The sequence below is a fragment of the Centroberyx gerrardi genome, chromosome 10, assembly GCF_048128805.1.
Source record: "Centroberyx gerrardi isolate f3 chromosome 10, fCenGer3.hap1.cur.20231027, whole genome shotgun sequence".
Taxonomy (NCBI): Eukaryota; Metazoa; Chordata; class Actinopteri; order Beryciformes; family Berycidae; genus Centroberyx; species Centroberyx gerrardi.
Genome location: NC_136006.1, coordinates 28,068,932 through 28,091,723, shown reverse-complemented (window position 1 = coordinate 28,091,723; position 22,792 = coordinate 28,068,932). Strand labels below are relative to the sequence as shown.

Sequence of the window (22,792 nt, the reverse complement as noted above, 5' to 3'; positions counted from 1 at the left end):
CTATGACTGAAAAGTGTTTGTGACAAGTAGGAGGGGCACAGCTACAAAAACGGAATGAATCTTTTGTTATTGCTACTCCGCTCACGCGTGTCTTTTCGACATTCCTGCGAGTTCAGATTGGCATTGGATATGAGTTACATCTTAGAAGAGATATGTGTAAATGAGCATGAAGACCTTCAGTGTGAATGAAGCCTAAAAGACAGCTGGAATCGACCAGCAGCCACAGACAATCAAAGCCAAGAATGAATGAGTGAATCATCTGGGAAATACCGCACTTTTTCAACTTTCAAGTTTCAATGAGTGAGAAAGACTGACTGCAGCATTTTTCGTTTTGAGTGTGTGCGTGTGTGTGTGTGTGTGTGTGTGTGTGTGTGTGTGTGTGTGTGTGTGTGTGTGTGTAGCTGCTTGTCGATATGAGTGTGTGCGTGGGTGCACACCTGCATCAGGTCGATGTGTTTGAAACATCCCAGCTCGAGGCCTGAAAATCACTGCTGCCTGCTATATTTGGTGTGGGCTAACACCGGTTTAAGCCTTGAGCACAGAGACGCTGGGATCTATAAAAAGGCACAGTGGTCTTTGCTAACATGAAACATAGTTTATGTATCTACGACAGCGACACAAGAGGGAACACACAACAGATTGTAGTATGCCACTTTTGGCAGCAGTCAGATGCTATCAGAGCTCTGGATACCATGAATCATCCCACGGCACGACACAGAAACACTCTCCGTTCAAATAATATTTCTTCCACTCACGGTTCATAAGACAGCAGCAGATGTGCTTTAAATTAGGAGATAAAAAAGATCTCTCACTGAATTCTGGGACTGATTAAATTCCAACATTGCCATCGAAGGCAACTTTCAAAGATGACTTTGCTGAGAAAATGATGCAAAAACACAACCATGAGAACAACCATGAGAACAACCATGGCGTACATTCTTCATATCAATCCTTTTTATGTGTGAAGCAATCTATTTGGGGTGAGATTGTGATGAATGCACCGATCAGTGTGTCTCAAAAAAAACAAAAAACGTTATAAGATTAAAGTGAAAATCCTGCACTAATGCTTTGCTTGGCAATTTCATAATTTACACTTAATCTTTGAGATTTGGCTAGGCAACTTTTCGGCTTAACTGAGAAATCTGCACAAAAACTTTCTCTGTCTTTTCTTCTGGAGTTGGATCCAAGAGTGAATTCTACATGCAATAAAACAATGAACTGAAAATCTGGAGGGAGGTTGCTTCTTTTTCTGACCTGTTAAGGGGGTCCACCACGATGGCTCGGGGGTGTGACATGTCCCCCTCCAACAGAGTCTTCCTGGTCTGGGAGGCTCTCTCCAACCTGGCAACGCTGATCGTCTTCCTGTAGCCATCGTTGGTCCAATACAAGTTGTTCCCAATCCAGTCCACTGAGATCCCCTCAACATTGTCGAGGTCTAAAAATCAATAGCATAGAATTCAGCAGAATTATCATCTGAAATTTCATATATTCCCCTATTGTTTTGTTTTTATTTTTCTCTGCTTATGCTAGCTGTGACACATCCCTTTGGTATGAAGACACAAATAGGTTTTCCCACATCTGGTTTTGTCCAGAGGATCAGCCCGGGCTTGAAATCGGTGAGTAACTGCTTTGGTGGGTGAGGCTTTCTGATCTAGTGTCGGTATGAACAAAAAGCTTCCCCCCAGTACTGAGGCTTGGATTGGTGCTGTGGCATGTTCTGTCGCTCTTTTTTTTTTTAAACAGAACAAAATGACAATTTTAAAATGATTACAGAACCGCCTTGCTCTCGATTCCTCCCTGGTCCGCTGTGAAAATGACTGTTAATATTTTTCCAGTGAGTCGGAGAGTGCAGTTCAGTTCTAACGCAGTACGGCAGCGGCTTCCCTACAGCTGAAGCTCATAACAGCAGATTGAGCATGGTAATGTTAGAGAGAAGAGCGAGGGAAGAGAGAGATGTGGAGCTGAGTAATATAATACTAAAACATTATGGTATGAACAGTTAATAACAATTTTATTCCTTCTATTTTGGGACTGGTAGCAGATTTCAGTCCAGTTCCAGACTTGGTAATGTGGCTGCTATAAAGGCCTATAAAGATAATATGTATAAGAAAGGAATCACAGGGCTCCAGACCAACTTTTTAGTGGCGTACATAATTTAGTGCTGCACTGGCACCAAACCTATGTCAGCATAAATGTACAATAAATTCACCCCCCATTACATTTACAGATATCCTAATTGTCCTGGTAATGAAATGCAAAGACTTTACATGCACCGAAGTTGATACGCTGCTTTATGCTTTCAGGCTTTTTATCCATTCTTTAAATATCAGAACAAAACAGGAAAAATGCTTTTAGCACAAAATGGCAAGGCCTACAACAGAAAAGCAATCAGACCCCTTATCCGGAAAAACTAGGCCAAATTCTCTCTCCTTCCTCTCCCTCCTCTCCTCTGCCTGGCTCGTCCTCCTCCTCTGACCTCTCCTCCGTGACATCACTGTTTCGCAGCAGAGGTGACACGGGGTCCGGGGCATTTCTCTTCTTGAAAAAAAATCATCTATCATGTGTGATAATTGCAGTTGCATTGGCTTTTTTCTGTTTTGGTGATTCGCCTATCTGTTTAGCAAAACCCTCAATAATATCGCACATGCTGGCTACTCCTGAGCAGTTGTATTTTTTATGTGTCAATAAATAATTACCCATAAATCACCCATATCAAATGCTGGTTTTGCTTCTTTAACAGCTTTTTAAATTATGCAACAGAGATGTAGATCAATATACAATGTACTTAGTGTGTCGACCACTAAGAAAAAAGTCAATTCTATTAACTATGTTAGTATTAAAAATGAATACCTATAAATCTCACTCTCAATCTTAACCCTTAATCCATGAATTATTGCTATAAAAATTCAGTGAGACTAAACCCATGCAAGGAAATCACAACTCAGCCTATGAAAACCTATGAGACGTAATTTCAATATATTTTGTATCACCCTTTGAATCTGTTTCCATCCCACTGTGTATTTTGTTTTAACAATGCCAAGCTCTTGAAATGTGTGAGCCTTAATTTACATATGGTGAATGGTGCGCAGTATAGAGAGGTGCAGTCCTGAGTCCTAAAACCTGGAAGTGAGTTAACATATTTGAGCCACGGGTTCCCTCGGCTGAAAAGTGATTACGACTTGAATGGGGCTTTGGTTAAAAGCCTGAAATAAGGTCTGTGGTTAAGAAGAGCTTAAGACAGTTTCATGTTTTGTTCTGTGAGATAAAATAAACCATTTAACATCCCATTTGTGAAAGTTGAAGCTTTTATGTTCCCAAGTAAAGTAAGTTGCTAACAAATGGCTAACTGTCTTAGAAATTGTACAGCGGGTTTGACGCTGAATAGTCTGCCTTAAAGCCTCTAAGCTTTAGTACTCTTTTAAAATTAATGATATTCCATTGCAGATAAGTTCAGTAAGTTTACAACTTTATAGTTTTTTCCAGTTGTTTTTTTAATTGCTGTTTTTTAAATTAGCTAGCATAGCGTTAGCCTGCTAGCTAACGTGTTACCTTCAGCTTTGACTGTTCATGACGTTGGAGGAATGCGACCTTTGCTGTAGTTAATCTTTTCACAGGTTAGCCTAGCATTAGCTTTTTACTAATATTGATTACCTTTACGCTTTAAAATGTGCAAAAGAAGTGTTGATTTGTGAAGATTATCTCATATAATGCCTGTGTTAAACACAGAGCTTCATTTTTGACATCAATCCAAAACCACATGCAAAAACCCACTGAAGTTCTAGTGGGGTCGTGGTCAACGAACCAAGGTGGAGCTAGCTTCCAGGTTGGCCTACAAAAAAACATCATCACCCTATTGACAAGTGAGAAGAACTCCTCTGTATTTGCTCTGCATTTTTTTACTCGCACAAAGTCTAAAAATAGTCGCAAAATGTGAACTAATGGTTACACGCTAGATCTCTGAATCAGTTTAACAATGAATCATCAAGGTATCGACTTTCATAACATCTTATCAATTCCCAAACCTACTTTCTTTTCCTGTATTGTTGTATATTACTCTATTAATCATAAGTTTGGGCAATATAAGATTGCTGAGTAGTCATAAAAAATTACATTGATACAAATAAATTGCATTGTCATTCTCTAATCATGATGATTACGAATAAAGATAATGAAATGCATGCAGTTACATTCGCTGCAATCATGTTTTGGCAAGTGAAAATGCACTTTGGCTGGTTACTCTGAAATCCACTAGCCACATTAGCTAGTGAGCCAAAAAGTTAATTTTAAGCCCTGCCAAGTGAAATGCACAATATAGTAGGGGGACTGTGGCACAGAAAGCGTGTGAAATGGCTGTAACTTTATATCATTCTCACAAAATATTACTCACTGATATCAGATATTGCATGCAGAGAGCTTCATACACCTTCAAGAAATGCTGCACAAAATGTTTAGCATAACGAAGCAACTAGACCCACCGTCTTTGAGTATCGTCTCTCGGCTGTTTCCGTCGATTTTTTGCCGCCCGATGAGGAAACTGGTGGTGTCGGCAAAGTAGATGTGTCCCGATTCTGCGTGGTAGTCGATCGCTCGCGGGTTGACCAGGTCCTCGATTGGCACCATGTGCTCGTTGCTGGACTTGACGTTCATATCCAGGCCTCGGATGACCCCGGGACGCCCCTTCCCGTAGAACAGGAAGAGATCGTTTTTGGGCTCTACAAGGCAAGAGACAAAGAACCCTTTTTTACTCTTATTGTCAATTAATTGGTCTAATTCATCAATGCTGATCCCGGCATTAAACCCTCTTACCGGCCACATTGTTCTTATCTGTGAGCCAGAGCCGGGGCCATCCATTCACCTTAATGGAGCCAGTAATCAGTGCCAATGACTATACTCTACCCCCTCAATCACGCTCGTGCTACATAACTGCCCTGACAGTAAGAGAAGGAAAATGCTTGAGCAAACAGAGACAATGGCAATACTTGCCTTGGCTGTGAACACTGCTTCTGATCTAAAATAGCATGGCGTCTGGGTAGAAAGGCAAACAGAGAGCCCTAGAAAGCTGAGGCAGCTCCTCGGCGGCCCGCCAGCCGCTCAGGGGGCTGTATGTTCCCGAACCCTTGGGGATCCTCCGGAGAGGCAGAGGAGGAATGAAGGAGGGCTTCCAGTGAGAGAAGCAGACCTCTCCTCGCTCTCAGCACCTACCCAGGAGACTGGGATGCTGGGGGTGAGGACCACACATGCCTCACTTCAATTTATCATCTTGTGAGGGAGAGACCAACTACCCAGGAGACAATTAAGCATTGCAAGAGACCCAGATATCAAACCCCGCCGTGACTGCTGTATGAAGAAGCACTACCATTTAGCACCGAATCTCATTATGCTGAGGGAGAGGGAGAGAGCGAGAGGGAAAGAGAGAGCTGGTGTCATCAGAACATCTAGGAGAGGGGAATAAATCAAATGTGTCACGGCGAGCCGCCCGACGCTTCGTTACCCCGATCGAAATGTGGTGGGCCTCAGATTGTGTCATCAATTTGATCTTCTGCTTTTATTGTCAACTACACAATGTCCACCAATTGATCAGTCCAGCCAACAAATGCAGACAAACTTAAAACCCCATTATGGCAATAATGAATCAGGCTCGCGACAGGTCGATAGCGGAACGTCATTTTCAAATGGGTCCGTGTCCACCGGCGTTCATCTTTATCACTGTCAGTCTGAGGCTGATGCATGTGTGGCACACCCACTGCTCTAATATGACGCATGACCTTTATAGGCACATGTCAATATCAGAAATGGCAATGATGCAGGACGTCCTCTGCCTTATGTTGCCCTTTTCATGCATACATGAGACAGATCCTTGCTAATCACGAATACGAAGCGCTTGCTATGACAATCCTTTGGAACAGGCGTTACCGTGTTACTACATGGGGAAGAACACGACTTTGTCAGAGGATACATGATGATACACGATGTTACACCTAGTCGGGGCGAAATATGTACTAACTTTTACAGGACTGTCCGTCAGAGCCCAGGCTGTAGCCGGTACGACAGCGGCAGGTTCTGGACTTGTAGCTGCCACTCAGTAAGCAGATATGGGAACATCCGCCTGGCTTCCCGTACGCATCCGTCTCGCACGCGTGACTCCTGACTGTAGACAGAATCAGGAGAGACAGGGAATCCATTATCAACCTATGAAACATCCTCTTTCAGTACGGGAGTAGACTTCTAGACGCTTGTTTGCACGTGTTAATCCGCGTATAAAATGTCCTTTACCTTTTGGCTGAGTGAGTTTGTGGTAAACACGGATTCCTCTAGAATTCCCCAGGCTGGCTAGTGTCCTGGGCTCTACTGTGATGTTAAACCTATGGATCTGCAGCAGCTCCACGGTGGTGGTCCCTCTGGAAGGGTCAGAGTGGGTGGCGTACAGGTAGTCCTCAAACACAGCTAATCCGTAAATATACGACACCTGGAAAACAAGAAGATCCAGCGCACTGTAGTTCACCCCTGAAGTCAAAAATAACTCAAGAACACAAGAGGAATAGAGCAAATAAATTATAAAGATTCCACTGGCCCTGACACCCCAGCCTCCATGCTACATTTAGCAGGCTGACACCCCCATGCACGAACAGACAAGGTTGGATGAGCTGTGCTCACAGGAAGTACACCTAAGCCCACTGGGCCACGCCTTAGCACCGGGGGCACCAAGAAACATGCGTCAGAATAAATAAATAAATAATAAATAAGCAAACCACTCGACCGCCTCTCTCTACGGATGTGACCTTGGCGCCCGGTCTCAAATACAACAACTTTCAAAGCAGCCGCCATATGCTACTCCTACTGACTGCATATACTGTACTTCTATAATTCCTACTATGCATGAGAAGTTACATAAAATTACATAAACCTGGTGCTTTGTAGGCATAAGTAACATTATAAGGTGGAAAAAAGCTTGCAATGATTTAATTAGAAGGATCCCCTTACATAGTGATTGTAGAGGCAGTTTTTTCAAATGCTCTCATGGATCAAGTAATGTATTTGTGATTTAAGTGCCGCAGTTCATCAATATAATGACAGTGTATGTTGCACTGGTACTCGTGACTGAACAGCGGCGGAAAGGAGCTGTCCTGCATTTGTCATGTAGATGAAATGCGGTGAACCTTCTCCGTCTACAGAGGCCACAAGCTTGTGAAGCAGGCTCTATTATGCCAAGAACACCTGCACATACAATAAGGTGCTTGAAATGTCCTTTTTTCCTTCATCAGAGAGGGTGAATCACTAGTTTAAGTTGCTTGAAAGGGGTCTTTTTATGAATAGTCTAATTAAAGGCCTCAAAAGTGTACGAGAGAGACTAATGATGTGCACATTTGTAGCCCGACGCAGCCCACGTGTGCCGCGCCTCCTTCAATTTAATTAACTATGGATAGCCCATTCAAAAGACCTTTCTGTGAAAATGAAGAGTGAACTGTGGCAACAAGCAATGAATATGCCGCCTGTCATGCGGTGATAAAACATAATAACCAAAATCAGAAAATTAGTTAAGGAACTCCTCATGTAACAATTTGGAGTCTCTCAGCTGAAGAAGGAAAAAGTAGTGATAAGAGAAGCCAATTGTCCCCCCCCCACCCCACCCCACCTCACCCCACCCCACCCCGTCTGCCCGTGCAAGTGTCCACAATGGCTCCTTGTGATGTGGAGCCCACGGAAGCGGCGCTTACAGTGAAATCCGACACTCACTTGACTCCCCTGGATTACGGTGTGCCTGTTCTTGCCGTGGTAATCCACCACGTCGATGTAATCCAGGTAGGCGTCCGCCCAGTACACCAGCTTCTTGACCAGGTCCAGCGCCACGGCGGTAGGCTGCTCCGTCTTATCATCCACCAGCCGCGTCCGGTTGGTGCCGTCCATGTTGCAGCGCTCCACCTTGGCCACATTCCCGTAGTCGGTGAAGAAGAGCATCCTGGCAGGGAGGGGAGGGGAGGGGGGGGGGGGGGGGGGGGGGGAGCACAGCAGTCAGTTTCAATGCTGTACATGATGCTGTCTACTTTGCTGGCTGAGCAGCTCTCTCATTCTTACCTCCAGGTCTTCCAAGTCCTTTTCCTATTACATAATTCACAGCATATGCAGAGACATACATTACACTAGATGTTTCCTCATTATTTAGGCTTGTGTAACGTGATGATACATTTATTATTAGTTATTAGATAAACCGGTATGAACATTTGCTGGTATAAGATGTTAATTAAGGCAGTAATTATGTTGGTAAATGTAACATGCTCTGTATGAGTTTGCCATTGGCATACAAAGCCATCAAATAAGGTCTTATGAGAAGTGATGATAGCTGGCAAGAGGATAAACAGGCAGCAACCGTTCTTACAATAGTAAACCATTTTGAAACCAACACCAGAATAGCAGAGCAGAAAAGTTAAGAAATTGAGAAGACTAACAATAAAGTCTGGCAATTTAATTTTAATCCCTTCAGAATACATACAGTATATACTGTAGAATGTTGGCAAGAGACACAAACGCATACTTGGATAGAAACATTTATTTTATTATTGATTAGCGTTTCAAATATTTGAACACATTCAGGTTGACCTAGTTAATCTTGCAAGACAGCCTGAATAAATCTTGCCATTTCTCGCATTTAGTTTTAAAGTAATAATCTGTGACGTTTTCATATAAATAAATGTCCTTTTTGCTACTCTCTATCATCAATTGATATAACGCAATAGTAATTCAACCTATACCCAGTTAATTACAGCTTTTCCATTTGCTGTTCTAAACACCTAGTGTCTAATAGTTCTTTCCTTGGAAAAATGGTGTACAGTGAAGTGATGCATTTTACATTTCCGTTTTTTTGTTTTTTTTTATAAATAGAAGAGCTGGGTAGTTAGCATGAGCAGCAATAGCCACCATGGCTGAACAGACAAAGAAAAGAACTTCAACAACAGAAAATCCAAGGAAAAAGACATCCCAGTACAGGACACACTGTTTGATTGACAGGTGATCTCTGGGAAGTGCAGCAATGAGCGCTAAGCACCAAACATGGAGACAAAATAAAATAAAAAACACCACAGCACTGACTGAACTGTCCCTTATGTCTTAGCACCAAAGATGGCAGTAAAAAGCGAGGCTCTCACGGATGACCGCTTTAAGTATTCAAAATGTATTCAGCTGCTATTTTGCACTGGTCTGCTCTTAATTGCTGTGGGAGGCACACCATGCTGTCTCGCTGCGGCTCTGTGAGGACTCCGGCTGCAGGACGGAGCACCCGGCGGCCTCCGACGATAACGAGCTGCAGCCAGACAGCCGCGGGTAGCCGACTTAATCCGCACAAGTCAAGTCGGGGGAGAGATGGGCTGACCTTTGAACCTGAGCCCAGGCTGTGCTGGAAAACAGCCGGCGTCAGCAAGAAACCCAGCTCCCCGAACAGGTGCACCTCCACGTGGCATACAAATGATGGCTTTCTGGGATTAGGACGGTGCTGACGCTGTACTTGCGCATTCCGGAGCCACAACCGGGTCTGTGCCGGATGCTGGGAATCAACAGTCCTGATAGAATAAACTGAAAAATAATAAGTGTCATAGTCGAATTGAAGACCGAACAGATTTAGCTGAACCCTCCATGGTATTTCCTGCGTTCTTCTTTTCTTCTCCAATCATTAGCTTGCAGTCCATTCAGTCCATTCTCCTCAAACATAAAAATTGCACAAAGCTCACAACATACCTGAGCTCATTGTATTATGGATTCATTGTACAACGGTGGTAGGACATAATTAGATTCCTGAAAATGTCCTTCAGCTTCTGCATTCAGAATTAAGCTTTTCATACTGAAATTAATGCACTGCCATGGTAAAGCCACTATCATTAAAGGCGAGGAAATTGAGCTGGTGGACAATTCTAAGTATCTGCTGCTGATAGGAAATGATGTTTCAACACAAATGTATGTGGAATCTTTAACAAGTTACAGTAGCACTTGTTTTTCCTGAAGAAAATGTACTCTTTTAACCTGTGTGGTAAAATGATGACCTTGTTTTATCAGTGCTTTATTGAATCTGTTTAACACGTGTCATAACTAAGTGAAATCTCTAAGAGGACTGTGTGAGGTAGACCAATGTTATTCTCCAGAGTAAAAGCACAGGGACTCATATATAGCCACTGCAGTTAGATTGATTAATTTGCACATGAAATGATGCAGCCTCTTGTGTCTATATAAGAACATTGTAGACGGCACTAAAGAGCGACTTGGTTTTGTCCTGTATCACGCTGTTAACTTCCTTTCTGGCCTTATCGACTGATTCTTATCTGTATGGATTATAATGCAGAAATTTGTTTTGTGTTTTGATTGTAACGCTTATCTGCAAAGAAAATTTACCTTATGGCCCAGTACAGATTTGAATTGAACTGAATATTATCAAGTGAATGGTAGACTGTGACTGTGAATATCACGGTGAGAAGGATTACCCACTGTACAGTCTATTGGTTTCAGGTAAAACTACATGGTATCTGTTTTTGAAATCTTCAGTATGCATATATATAATGCTCCGTATGTATTTATATATATATATATATATATATATATATATATATATATGTGTGTGTGTGTGTGTGTGTGTGTGTGTGTGTGTATAAATTTAGATTTGTTTCTCACTTTCCCACTAAATAGGCCTAATTTCAATAAATGTACTTTTTTTTGCAATCTTCAATAATCTTTTCACATTTTTTATAGCGCCAATGGCTAGAGCGCTGAAACATTTGTACTTTAGTTTTTGCAATTGCAATAATTATTTTGCATAGTGTATGACTTTTGGCATCCATTGAGTGCAATAACTCCATGAATTCTGGATTCTTGCACTTACCAATTTAAGTCAAGAGTGCAGTGAACACAACAGTGAACTTGACATACTTTTATCCTTCCGGGCTTCATTAATCTTGCCCGGCACAACTGTATTGAATTTCCCAAAAAGTGTATCCTTTCCAGTCACTGGGCATATACACTAAACTGGGACTGATGGAAAGCTCCAATTTAATAGCGCTGATAAGAATTTCAGCAGTCGAACAAACCTTACCCTCCGTCAAACTCTCCTGCAAAGGGCCTTTTAAAGGAAGAAAGAATAGGCTGTCCATCACGTAGCTTTCCTGTGGCAAAGTTAAGGAACAAAACGCCTTATCCGATGGTGAGAGAGCGAGGCGGAGAGGCAGAGAGGGAGAATCAAACAACAATAAAAATGGAGTGCTATGCCAGAACGTATTCTGTAAACACTGTGCCTCACGCTGCGCCGCTATCTCAAACCGCCCTGATTTCTTTTGTTTTCGCTCCATTGCTCTGGGCTGACAGACCTCTCTCAGCCTCGCCTCCTCAGAAACAGCTGTACCCATGTCTCACCAATTAGAGGCAGAGAAGAAGCCTTGAAAAATGCCTGTGTCTTATATAGCCAATCTAGCCGGCAGCATCCGTGCCCAGCTCCCCCGTGGGCCTGCGCACTCTATATCCACACTATCATCCCTCTATGCACACAGCACAGCACCAGAGAGAGAGAGAGAGAGAGAGAGAGAGAGAGAGAGAGAGAGAGAGTGTGTGTGTGTGTGTGTCATGCATGATTACGACCTACTTTTAAGGTCAAGGGAACACGCAAGTTTGACCAGAGGAACAATTACGCACCATTTTCTTCGAAGTTAAATGGAAGTCGTTCCATTCACTTGCCAACAACGAACAATGAACAGCAAGCCTTATTTATTTAAGGCGAATCGCAGGGAGCCAGCCAGCTTCACTGGAAAATCTAATGTACATTCACTTCAAGCTATATTGTTCCTCAGTAGCTGACAGGTATTTAATGAGAACACTAACGTACTGCCAAAGAAATCAAAAATCTCGGTGCCATTAAGCACAAAGCAAGTAATTATTTTCTTTATATCCAATACAGTGGAGTGTGTGGTATGAAGTGAAATCTGGAATCTATAAAGAAGCTTTATGGTCCAGCTTCGATGATCAAAGGTGTTTTCTGCTAAGATCCGAGCTTATTATTGCCCCGGCCTTATGGGGGCCGGCCGTGACACCGTTTAACGCAATCAGCGCCGAGGGGCCAGATGCTTTCATTGTCGCGTTGTTTGCAAGTGGTCTTTGCTCCGCTATGAGCTCCGGCGCTGACATACAGCTTCTTTCATCCGAGCCTGCCGCCCGTTCCTTGTATCCTCAGCCATATAATGACACTGTCTCTCTCTCCTCTCCTCTCCTCTCCTTTAAAGCTCCCAACTCCTGCTCACTGGGAATAAGAGGACAGAAGGGGCTTTTAGCTGCTGATAACTGGAATAATCAGGCAAGCATTCGCTCCTCGGAAGACTCAGTTCCTTCCCCCCCCCCCCCCCCCCCCAACCACGACAGTTGCATTGCTTGCTAAATTGCTTAAGGTGTTTTGCATTTTGCTGCATGATGACACAACCTGCCACAGAAAAACCCGCTAAGAAACCGACGTATCTAACCAGTTCTGCAACGCGCTGATCCGCACCGCTGTCGACCCCGTGCTGTACATTTTGTCGACTGCCACTGTAAATCGTTCAGTATTTACAGTTTGCAGTGTGCAGGTTTTTTTTTTTTTTTTTTCTCTCCTCCACAGTGGCTCAGCTTCTTTTTTTTTCCCCGTGTGATCTCTGCAGACACAAAAAAAATCCTCAAATGGAAAGTCCTGCAGGGGCGTTTGCTTCTGTGGGATGCGGGGTGAAATCAGTGAATACTAATGAAAGTCTAGACAGTAGGAGCTGTCTGGAGCATCACCAGCTCTCCACCAAATTACGCAGCTCAAACAGAAAGCGGGCTGAGTGGAAGGACAGGGAGTCATTTAAATTCTTTCACTGTAACGCGCTCACATTCTTCCAGACAAGTCCAATGGCTATCCGTGGTCTGAATTTCTTTTTTTTCCCCTTCCGTGATAAAAAGAGTTTTTTTGGTTTTTTTTGCAACAAAAGATGCATGATGATAAATGAGCCTCGCGGAGCTCTCGGAGACGATGTATTATATAGGCCGAGGATTACTCACCCCATGAGAGGATCCACAGCTATTCCTTTAGGATTCAGCAGGTCTAGATGCAGGATAGTAACACATGTGTCCCCGCTGCGGTCACACACAAATATCTTGTCACTGACCCGGTCTACAAAATAGAAGTTTCCTGTCAGCCAGTCGATGGCCATGTGCTCGACATCTGCAAGGGGAACAACACGGGTTACATTAGATGCGGGTATAAAACAGTTGCACAAAAACATCTATTACTGCATTACATATACTGTATATTTGTGTATTACTTTCTATGACTACCACATCTATAGAGCATTAGAAGGGCACTCATAATGCCTTGTGACCATGCTTATGCTGTAAGAACACATGCTTACTCACGCATTAAACATTACAGATATAACTTATAATGAATTAGAAGTACAAGTATCGTATGAATGTTTATGACTAGTTATAATATATGTCAACTTGCATTTCAATATGACTCATGTTACAAACACACAAGTATTGTAAGTTCTCATAGTATAATAAAACAATCCATGCAGCACCATAAGTTATCATTGTCAGCGTTAAGTCAAGTGAAATGCATACGAAATACATATGCATGATAATGCATGTCATCCCCATGACTGATGCAGGCTCCCCTTGGGCCACTCAGTAACAAGATGCATTTGATGCATTTGTCCTATATCATTCTGTTCTATGGTTGAGTGTTGATCAGTTAGATCTAGTTAGGCTTATTCTCTGTAAAGTCCTTTGAGACAGGCTTGTGATAAAGGGCTATAGAAATAAACAAAATTGAACTTGAACTTGCATCATCCCTCCAAGACAGGTTTTACCAAAATTGGACAGGTGATGCAGCAGTTATGGTATTTTTTTCTGTTTAAATTTTGACCTTTAATCACAGCACCCTCATTAAGCCAATCAGTGTATTTTTTCAAAACACCAGAGTGCAGTGCGAAGAGGCATCATCCCTCCAAGTTTCATCAAAATCAGTCGGGTAGTGGCTGAGATATCACCTGAGATATCACAACCCCCCATCCACTGTACGTATTAATTATTTAAAAGTTATATGTATAATGCTTACTAATTGCTCATATAATGTATATAATCATTATGTTTTCGTGATCTTAAGGTATTATGAGGGCATCACAATTCCTCACGAGTGCCCATGTAATGCACAATATATATATGGGAGTCATAGAAAGTGCAAACAATATTTTTCCAGAGGAGATAACCTTGGTTTGGATCTCACAGGTAATATTTTGTGGAATAACACTGCTGCTGAAGGATGAGTGTTTTTCACCCTAATTAACTTGTTCTACATCATAAATGAAAAGACTAAACAGAGGCAACGTGAGTAGAATGACAGTTGACCCTTGGGTAACTGAGAGAGAGAGAGAAAAAGGGAGAGAGAGGAGGTAAAAAAAACGCACTTTGCAAACTTTGCAGTGTTTTGATTTCTTGTTCCTGGGTGAATCCACGCAGATTCCTCATCTTAGCGCAGCGAAGTCGCCCCGAGGACTCCGCCGACAGAACCCAGCATGCCGTCTCCTGGCTGTGCTGAAAATCCAGCGCCAGAGTCTCGTTTGTATCCAGCGCCCTCAGGGGCTGCAGGCCCGATCCGTTCAGCTGGGTGCTGACGATACGATCCGAGCCGCCAATGAGAAGCATCGGAGGGCTGTCGCCAGGGTCTGAGGCGGGGGGAGGAACATGGAGGGGATTTCAGGATTTACCTACCATCTAAAAACCTAAAAATGCCTACTATGGTTCGACCAAGGCTAACACTGATATTTTTAGACCAAAGTCAATATTTTATGCCAATATAGACTATTAAAAAATAACATGGATTCACTGTTTCGTCCAGAATTTTATTCTTGTCAGGATAGAAAAGGCACTAAAACAGCATTTAGACCACTATGGGACACTATAACTCTCCACTGTAACCCATAAGAGTGATTTTTTTTTTTTTATATGGATTAGCAGCTCTTTAATGCAGGGAAACCCACTGCATCTATTAAATGGCAAGGGAAACTTATAAAAACATAATTGAAAAATTAAATGCATAAATAAACTGTGCAAAGAAAAAAATAATTGGAGGTTTTACAGACTGCTTTTATCTAGCTGTGATCAGGGAATAACCTCCATCATATAAGAAGCGGACCACATGACTAGCCAATATCCAGTATTTAATAAAAGGCCAATATCGGCCTGATATATCAGCAAACCGATCAGTCTAACCCTATTGTCTACATTGGACCAAGCAGCATCAAAAAGGTACATTTATTCAAGGCAGCAATTAGGTTAGCAAAGCTCTTTGATTAGCACGTTAGGCACATAAACATAAGGACAAGTGGCGGACAAATGAAGAGTGTGTTTTTTTTCCTGTCCTCCTCCCCTGCTGTGAGCTACGGCGGAATGCAGCGCAGTGCACAGTGGTAAAACTGACATAACCTGCTTTATGGGCTTAATTGACCGTGTACGTTCCCTGACATCAAGTTCACCCCAAAAAAAGCCCTTATTTATCCTGATCTCCCACACAAGTTCAAGTCAGGGGCTGCTCCCCTAATATGGGCAATAAATCAGAATGTCTGCTCACAAAACCACTTCTCTTATCCCGCCGAATCAACTTTTAGGGAGCCGGCCATTATTCTCTCGCTCTGCGGGGTGGATGGGGCTTTGGTCGCGCTCGCTGATAGAGATCTGCCCCGGCTTTCAGTCAAACGTACCTCAGACTGTGGTAGCTCGTGTTGCAATAACAGCAAAGCTTGGCTGAAACCTTTCAAATAATCATTATCCAGGTCATGTACCAGGCTGACAAACTAATACCGTTTGTTTGTTTGTTTGTTTGAAGAATGCAGCATGCAGTGAAGAGTCTGCTTTAAGTTATTTGTATATCCAGAGTGTTCTTGCCATTAAATATAGCATATAATGTATGATTTAGTTAGTAAAGGTGATACAATTGTACTTGTATGGAACATGCGTCTCCCCACACTTCCATTTATAGTCTCATACTGAGCATGGATCAGGGAAGTGCATTATCAAGCAGAAATGCAAAACCACCAGGGTGCTGTAAAGTCACAGATTTGTGTTAGGTGTACAAATAGGATAAAAAATGTTATATCTTTCACTTTAGTCCGAGCCAAATGAGAAAAGATTAAATCAAGATTAAATTCCAAAAAGAAAATTTGTGCGGCAGACTTTTAACTTGAATCGTACGGCGAACACCTTAATATGTTTTTCATACCCTGCTGCTCCCCATCTTCTGGCCTCAGAGAGCACTATCTGAAATTTATATTCATGAGCTTTTACAACTAATGGTAACCCCATAGTTATCCCCGTACCGCAATCCCTCTCTGCTAAATTAATATTAATGTGTGTGAGCATTGGGTTCAGTTAAGTTTATGGGTAATCATATTCAGTTTATTCCTGGTAGGACACCAGTCACATTGATTAAAAGCTGCAACAGTGGTGTTCTCCCCAGCTAGGTGTGCTGTGCCTCTAGCTATTTTCAACCCATATGCGCCATAGCTACAACACCCTAAAAAAATAGATTTCACTTCATGGTTCGACGCATGACACAAATACATACTGCACAAGGTTAAACTTGTTTACTCGCGGATGGCGGACCACCACAACACAATACCTCTTTTGGTTGTTTAATTTCTAAGTAGGCTATTTTACTCATTGGGACAGATTTGTTACCAGCATCAGACATTAACATAAATCAAGGTGACGTTGGGCATTGTCTCCGCACAAAATACTCCAGACTGCTCCCACTTAAAACCTCACGCTCATTAATTTTATCATTATCCCGGCCTGACCACGTCTACCCGTTCCCATGTGGGTGATAGATGTGGTCACTGGTAAACCACATTAATCTTGCTCTACCAAAGCTGGTGAGAACCAAGGAGAAGATAAACTAGAACTCCACTCTGGTTGGGAAAAACCCGCCCCGTGTTATTAATAGAAACATACATACTATGCAGATGATGTTGTTTTCTAATGCAAGCGCGCCGCTCACCTTGTTTGGCTTTGCAGGACGTCCTGTCAGGCTGCAGGATGTATCCCTCTGTGCAGCTGCATCTGTATGACCCGTAGGTGTTCATGCAGGTTTGGCTGCACGCGCCATATACGGCACATTCATCATGATCTTATGGAGAAACGAAGAGAGTCATTTGTAACAAATTAGGTGTGCTCAAACATGACCCAAATACATAAAGTATACTTAATGTGGCCTCACTCTGGCACCTCAGACATAATTACTTTTATAACCAATGAGCCTTTTTTTGGAGCTGCAGTATCCTACTCTACAAACTGCTCTTTCTTATGTCTTCCCCAAATCCAGGCAGCGCTGCTACCTTCGTTAAACCCTCTCCTCCAGCACGGTTACACTGTTTTTATGCCGTGTGCCTGGTGTAAGGCATGGACCGAGTCCAGATCTGACACCGCACCACTAGAGGCACCTTTGACCCCCCCAGAAAAATCTTGTGTCGCCCCTTTTCTGGCTGTCAGAAGCCGGGCTGATGGCAGGTCTGAGGAGGGTTAGAGAGAGAGAGAAGTAGAGAGAGGCAGAGAGAGGGAGGGAGGGATGGGGATGTAGATGAGGCCCTGCCTGCAGACAGATGGTTCTCATTCCCAGCACCTCCTGCTTGTTCATCTGAAGGAAGTCTGGCCGAGGGTGAAGGAGAGATTGGGGAGTGGAGGGGGGCGGGGGCTTACGTGGCAGGAGGCCCCCGCCGGTGCTGATGAGGCCTACCTCTGCAGCTCGTCCCGTCCTCGCCGACCTCGAAGCCGTCAGCGCAGAAACAGAAGGTGCCGTTCCTCGTCATGACGCAGCCGTAGCGGCAGCGGAGCTCGTGGCAGGCTGACAAGAGCTCTGCAGGGGGAGAGAGAGAGAGAGGGAGGGGGAGAGAGAGAGAGAGAGAGAGAGAGAGGGGGAGAGAGAGAAGGGAAAAGGTGAAAATTGCTTTTTGATTTTCCTGTCCTCATGGCTCTTTCTTTTCATGCCTCCTCCTTTATCCATTGGCAAAAGAATTTTGACTTTGCCAGTTGACAGTCCTGAGCTTAAAACGGAGATCAATAGTAGTTAGGCAGGAGTATCTGGGAAATGCCACATGGAAACAACGCTGGAAAAAGAAAAGCTTTTCATGTAACTGTTAACTGCAGACACTTTGAAGTTGGCTGCATGCTTCTCTGAACTCCAACCGACACTTCTTGAGAAATGAAAGCAACTAATAGAGGGAATGAGGATAGAACTGAAAGGAAAGATAGAGGGGTTGGATAAAAATGTATATCATTGCAACTTTCAAATATAATTGGTTCGGCTGTGTAATAAACACCTCATGGTGTGCACTGAAGATTAGTACAGTGCAGTGAAGGGAATAAAACAAATACATTTTCCAAGAGCGATCGATGCTAGTATGCAAGTACAATCCAATCAGTCTAGTGTCCATTTGAACATAACTGTCCTTAGTATAGACCATATAAATCTAGACTAAATCTAAGACTCAAAAATAACACAAGATTTGAATTGTAAAATTCTTCACATGACACATTGATTGACTGGTAGCAGCCCTCAGAAGCAGCCAACATAGTCATTTCCCAGGCGATTTCCCAGCGCTCAAGTGCTCTGTTTTCTGATGATGCTTTGTGTAACACCAATCTTTGCAGAGAAAGGAACAAAGAGCAGCAAATTATGGCATGATAAACGTTCAGCGGAATAAATGACACTATTCAAAGAATAGGCCTCAAAACAGACAAAGTTTTAATTGCACAAAGATAGATATGCCACTGCTGAACATTAATTACTGTCAACTAACAGCCCAGAGGATGAAGGCTCGCATTGATTGTCCTTGCTCTCTTCCATTGCTGACAACAGAGCGATATAGGCAAACCATGTCAAGCCATTATGAAATGTTGCGGCAGCGGACCAATTCATTCCATGACAGCATGTATTTACAGTTCTCATCAAAGTGTGGGCTGCACAACAGTCAAAGCTTCAGTTATTATTTGCCAAAGAATATTAAAACATGTTATTTGGGTTTGATTTTTAGGAATTATAATTGGAATTATGTCATGCGGGCGGGTGACACTTTGAAAGACTTGGAGTTTAGAGTTTTGTCGATCTGTCAGAAGTCCATTTTTCATTACTGTATCTGTCTTTGCTGTTAGCTCACTGACACATTAAGATTTATTGCACACTTTGAAAGACTGAGGAACTGATAATGACGAAGACAGTGGAATAGTGGAAGCAGTGACACACATGAGCATGTACACACACAAACATGCACACACACAAACACGCTTATTCACTGTTACTAGTTCCTACACTCAAACATGAAAGTGCTTTTTATCAATTAAATTAAGTTGTTTGCCCCCAAAAAGGAATAGTTTGCCCCCAAAATGAAAATTCAGTCATTAACTACTCACCCCCATGTCAATCAATCCAAAAAACTCCATTGAAGTTTGTATGAAATATTGTTGTTATTGTTACTGTTGTTCAATAGTTAAGAAAAAGAGATGGAACTATGGGGGCGAGCTCATTGTGTGTTCGGATTTTGAACAAACTTCAATGGAGTTTTCACTGACAATTGAGTAGATAATGACTGAATAGATTGGCAGATTGTGACAAAGTGTTTATTTAGATCATACATTTTGCTGCAATTCTATACTCCATTCATTCTCCCACTGGAAGGCTATCACTTTATACCATGATGACTAGGCAATTTTGCGTAGGTGGCGGACAAAATGTAGCAAGGCTTCACATATAGTGAAGAGCTAATCAATTGACACAGGTGAAAAAGACATTACAGCAGCCAAGGCATGATATAAAAAAAACATGAATATGTCTCTCAGTATCATTAAAATACAATGTTAATCTAATTTTTGCAATGTTCCTAAATTGGTAAAAACATGTCTGAAGCAGTTTTTTAGTATGTTGCTCAACTTAAACATTGATCAAAAATGAAAATGCTTAAATCAGACTTAAACTGCAGACCAAGAGATGACTGAATTTGTACAGAGACTTGTTTAGGGCCAATAAGAAAGACCTCAGTTTTGTTCAGTAGTAATGATATAAAATCCACATCCATCAGCTATGTAAAGTAAAGCAAACTGTATAAAAACCTCTGATGACACATGTCCACACATGGACATACACACGTACACAAACAAACACACAAACACACACACACACACACATATGTGTCACTTCCCGGCTGTATCCACAATTCCACAAATCCACAATCAAAGTGTATTTTCTGCTCAATTTAACAAGGACACCATAAAAGTAGTAGACTCTGCAAGCGAATGCAACAGTCTATTACATAGTCCTGCTAAAACATTTATTTTCTGGCCACTATGATATAATGCATCCTTGTGATAAATGGTGACCTGCCACACTGGCCGGAAACTTTTTGAGAGGGTAACATTTGAACGTCTCCAAAATTGCCCGAATATACAATCTTTGGTCTTTGCCTGTTCTCAAACTTTGCCCCTGCTGGCCACCGTACACTCTCTCTGACTGTAAGCCAATCAAATCAAACCAAAACAATGGCTTTTTGTCTGTTTTTTTCCTGTATCAAACAGGCTCCTGATGTGTCTACACAAAGTGATAGCATCCAGACGTCTGCACATTTTTTACATATTTCTTTGAAAAACTATGTATGTATATTCATTATGTCGAGTGGTACAAATTATTCTCGGCCAGCCCTTGGCAGGTGGGTCGAAAAAAAATGAATTTCGGACACCGCCTCCGGGCAATACTCTTTCGTCTTCCTCACGCATGTGTGTGGACCCCATGTGACCTGGGCGTTATTATTCATGGCCTGGCACGGTAACTAGCACACACTCCCCTATTGTGTGAGAAAGCCGTATGCAAAGTGGCTAGACGCCGGGCCCGAAGATATTCAAAGCTAATCCGCATATCTGCTCACAGACACCAGATGATCAGCTTTCCCTCCTGACAAACACTGTGCTGGAGGGATCGTCTATCTGCCACAGAGTCTGCTGCGATGCTGTTCACACACAGCGCTATTAAGTGCTACCTTTATCAACATTACTCAGTAGCAAAGTACATATGGTTGCCCTCACACAATGGGCCACAGACGTATGCTGAAGAAATATGCTTCGGGTAAGTCTGCAAGTGCTTATTCATTTTCTGCGGTCTGTATTGGACATTTTAAAATAGTATTAATCTAAAACAGTTCTTAAAGCACTGCATCAACAATAGATGACATACTCCCTACAATGAGGCACAATGAAAAAAGTGGATGATACGGCTGAGAGGAGAGAGACACAATAGCCAGGAAAGAATATACTCATATTCCGCTTTGTAATCACAAAGATGATGTGAGAAACGGCATACTTATTTTTTTTATTATCTTCTTGGAAAAGTATAAATTTGAATGACTGTAACTTAAAAATAAAATGACTGCTCAAGTACAGAGCGCTCGCAACAATATTCATGAGAGCTGCTAAACAAACCAGCCATAAAGCGGTAAACAGTACGTGCTCAATAATCTGAAACCCCTCAAGAATGGAGATAGTTCAGGTTTGTAAAATGGGAAAAAAAAAATGAATTGCTGAAACACATACTGTCAAAGCTTATTTAGTATGAAACACACAGGCATGTGCGTTCACAATGGCAAGCCCGGTCTAATCTGCTGTTATCAAATGTTTCAACAAGGTGATTCCAGCAACTGCGCAAAATTAATTCCATCTGTTTTCACAGTGATGCAAATGTGTTAATTATGGTTGTTCAAAACAACCGATCAGTTGAGATATCTGCAGTTCATATTAATGAGGTCCTACTGTAACACCTCTAGTTAAAGCACAGCTATCATGTAAGATAGTTACTGTACATATGAGTAATACCATACTTCAAAGAATGTACAGTATTAAAAGAAAAACAGACATTATTTCTTAAAGGGGTATTAAGTGATCTATGTCCAGTAGTGCAACAACCTCAGGAAGTCTCTGCCACAGCCTACGGTAGCCTGTAAATGACATAAATACTTAAGTCAGATTTTCACAATAGAGAGAGGTAAGGTAGCCAATTCAAGCAGAGATCCAACAGAAACGTCTAGTGAAGAGGTGATATATCAACATACTAAATGCTGGAATAATAATACTTCTTTGGCATTTGCTTTTTTAGTTTGAGAACGAAATTTTGTAACTTTGAGCAGTGACAATGGCAGTATGAGTGGGGGGGGATGGGAGTGACTTGAAACTCCAATGGGTGAGGAGTACAGACCGTAAAGTGAGTTTTGAAAGCCAGAAATCTCAGCGGCTGGCCAAGTAATCCTCGAGTTATTGGTATTGATCAACAACCCTATCAACCCCCCTGCAGTTGTGGTCATTCTGTGCTACAGAATACTAAAAATCTTACTTATTGCACCTTTAAATGCTTCAAATGTATTCGCGTCATTAAAAATTCAGCACTCAATTTCAGCCTATTTGTGGCATAAAACTGGACCAAATCACTCAAAGAAAAAGGCAGATGTCCGCCTGAGACCGCTCTAGCAGAGGATTCTCAGACCCTCCACATGCAGCCACACAGATGGCAGAATGCATGGCGAGCGTGGCACTGTTCCTCTGCCAATACAAACAAGAAGCTCCACCATGGGCTGGAGAAGGGTAAGCCCAGGCTAATAGTTAGCTTCCCCCCATCTGGCCTAATTATGGCTTCCCTTCAGGGACGGCCATGGCCTTTGTCTCCGGACAGCCAGCCTTTACCCAAACTCTCTGTTTGCACTCAAGGCTTCTAATTAATGTGAGACCAAAT

General features: G+C 42.4%; 1 protein-coding gene across 1 annotated transcript in view; it reads right to left on the bottom strand.

Moving 5' to 3' along the window:
• lrp1bb (low density lipoprotein receptor-related protein 1Bb) overlaps positions 1-22,792 on the bottom strand; it is a 252,324-nt gene that overhangs the window by 128,239 nt on the left and 101,293 nt on the right. The window contains exons 6-14 of the mRNA XM_078285934.1: positions 17,765-17,884; positions 17,030-17,158; positions 14,442-14,699; positions 13,033-13,195; positions 7,735-7,957; positions 6,274-6,466; positions 6,005-6,148; positions 4,476-4,712; positions 1,255-1,435 (exon numbers count right to left, since the gene is read on the bottom strand). Of these exons, the coding sequence (XP_078142060.1) occupies positions 1,255-1,435; positions 4,476-4,712; positions 6,005-6,148; positions 6,274-6,466; positions 7,735-7,957; positions 13,033-13,195; positions 14,442-14,699; positions 17,030-17,158; positions 17,765-17,884 (1,648 nt within the window). The remainder of the gene's footprint in view (positions 1-1,254; positions 1,436-4,475; positions 4,713-6,004; positions 6,149-6,273; positions 6,467-7,734; positions 7,958-13,032; positions 13,196-14,441; positions 14,700-17,029; positions 17,159-17,764; positions 17,885-22,792) is intronic.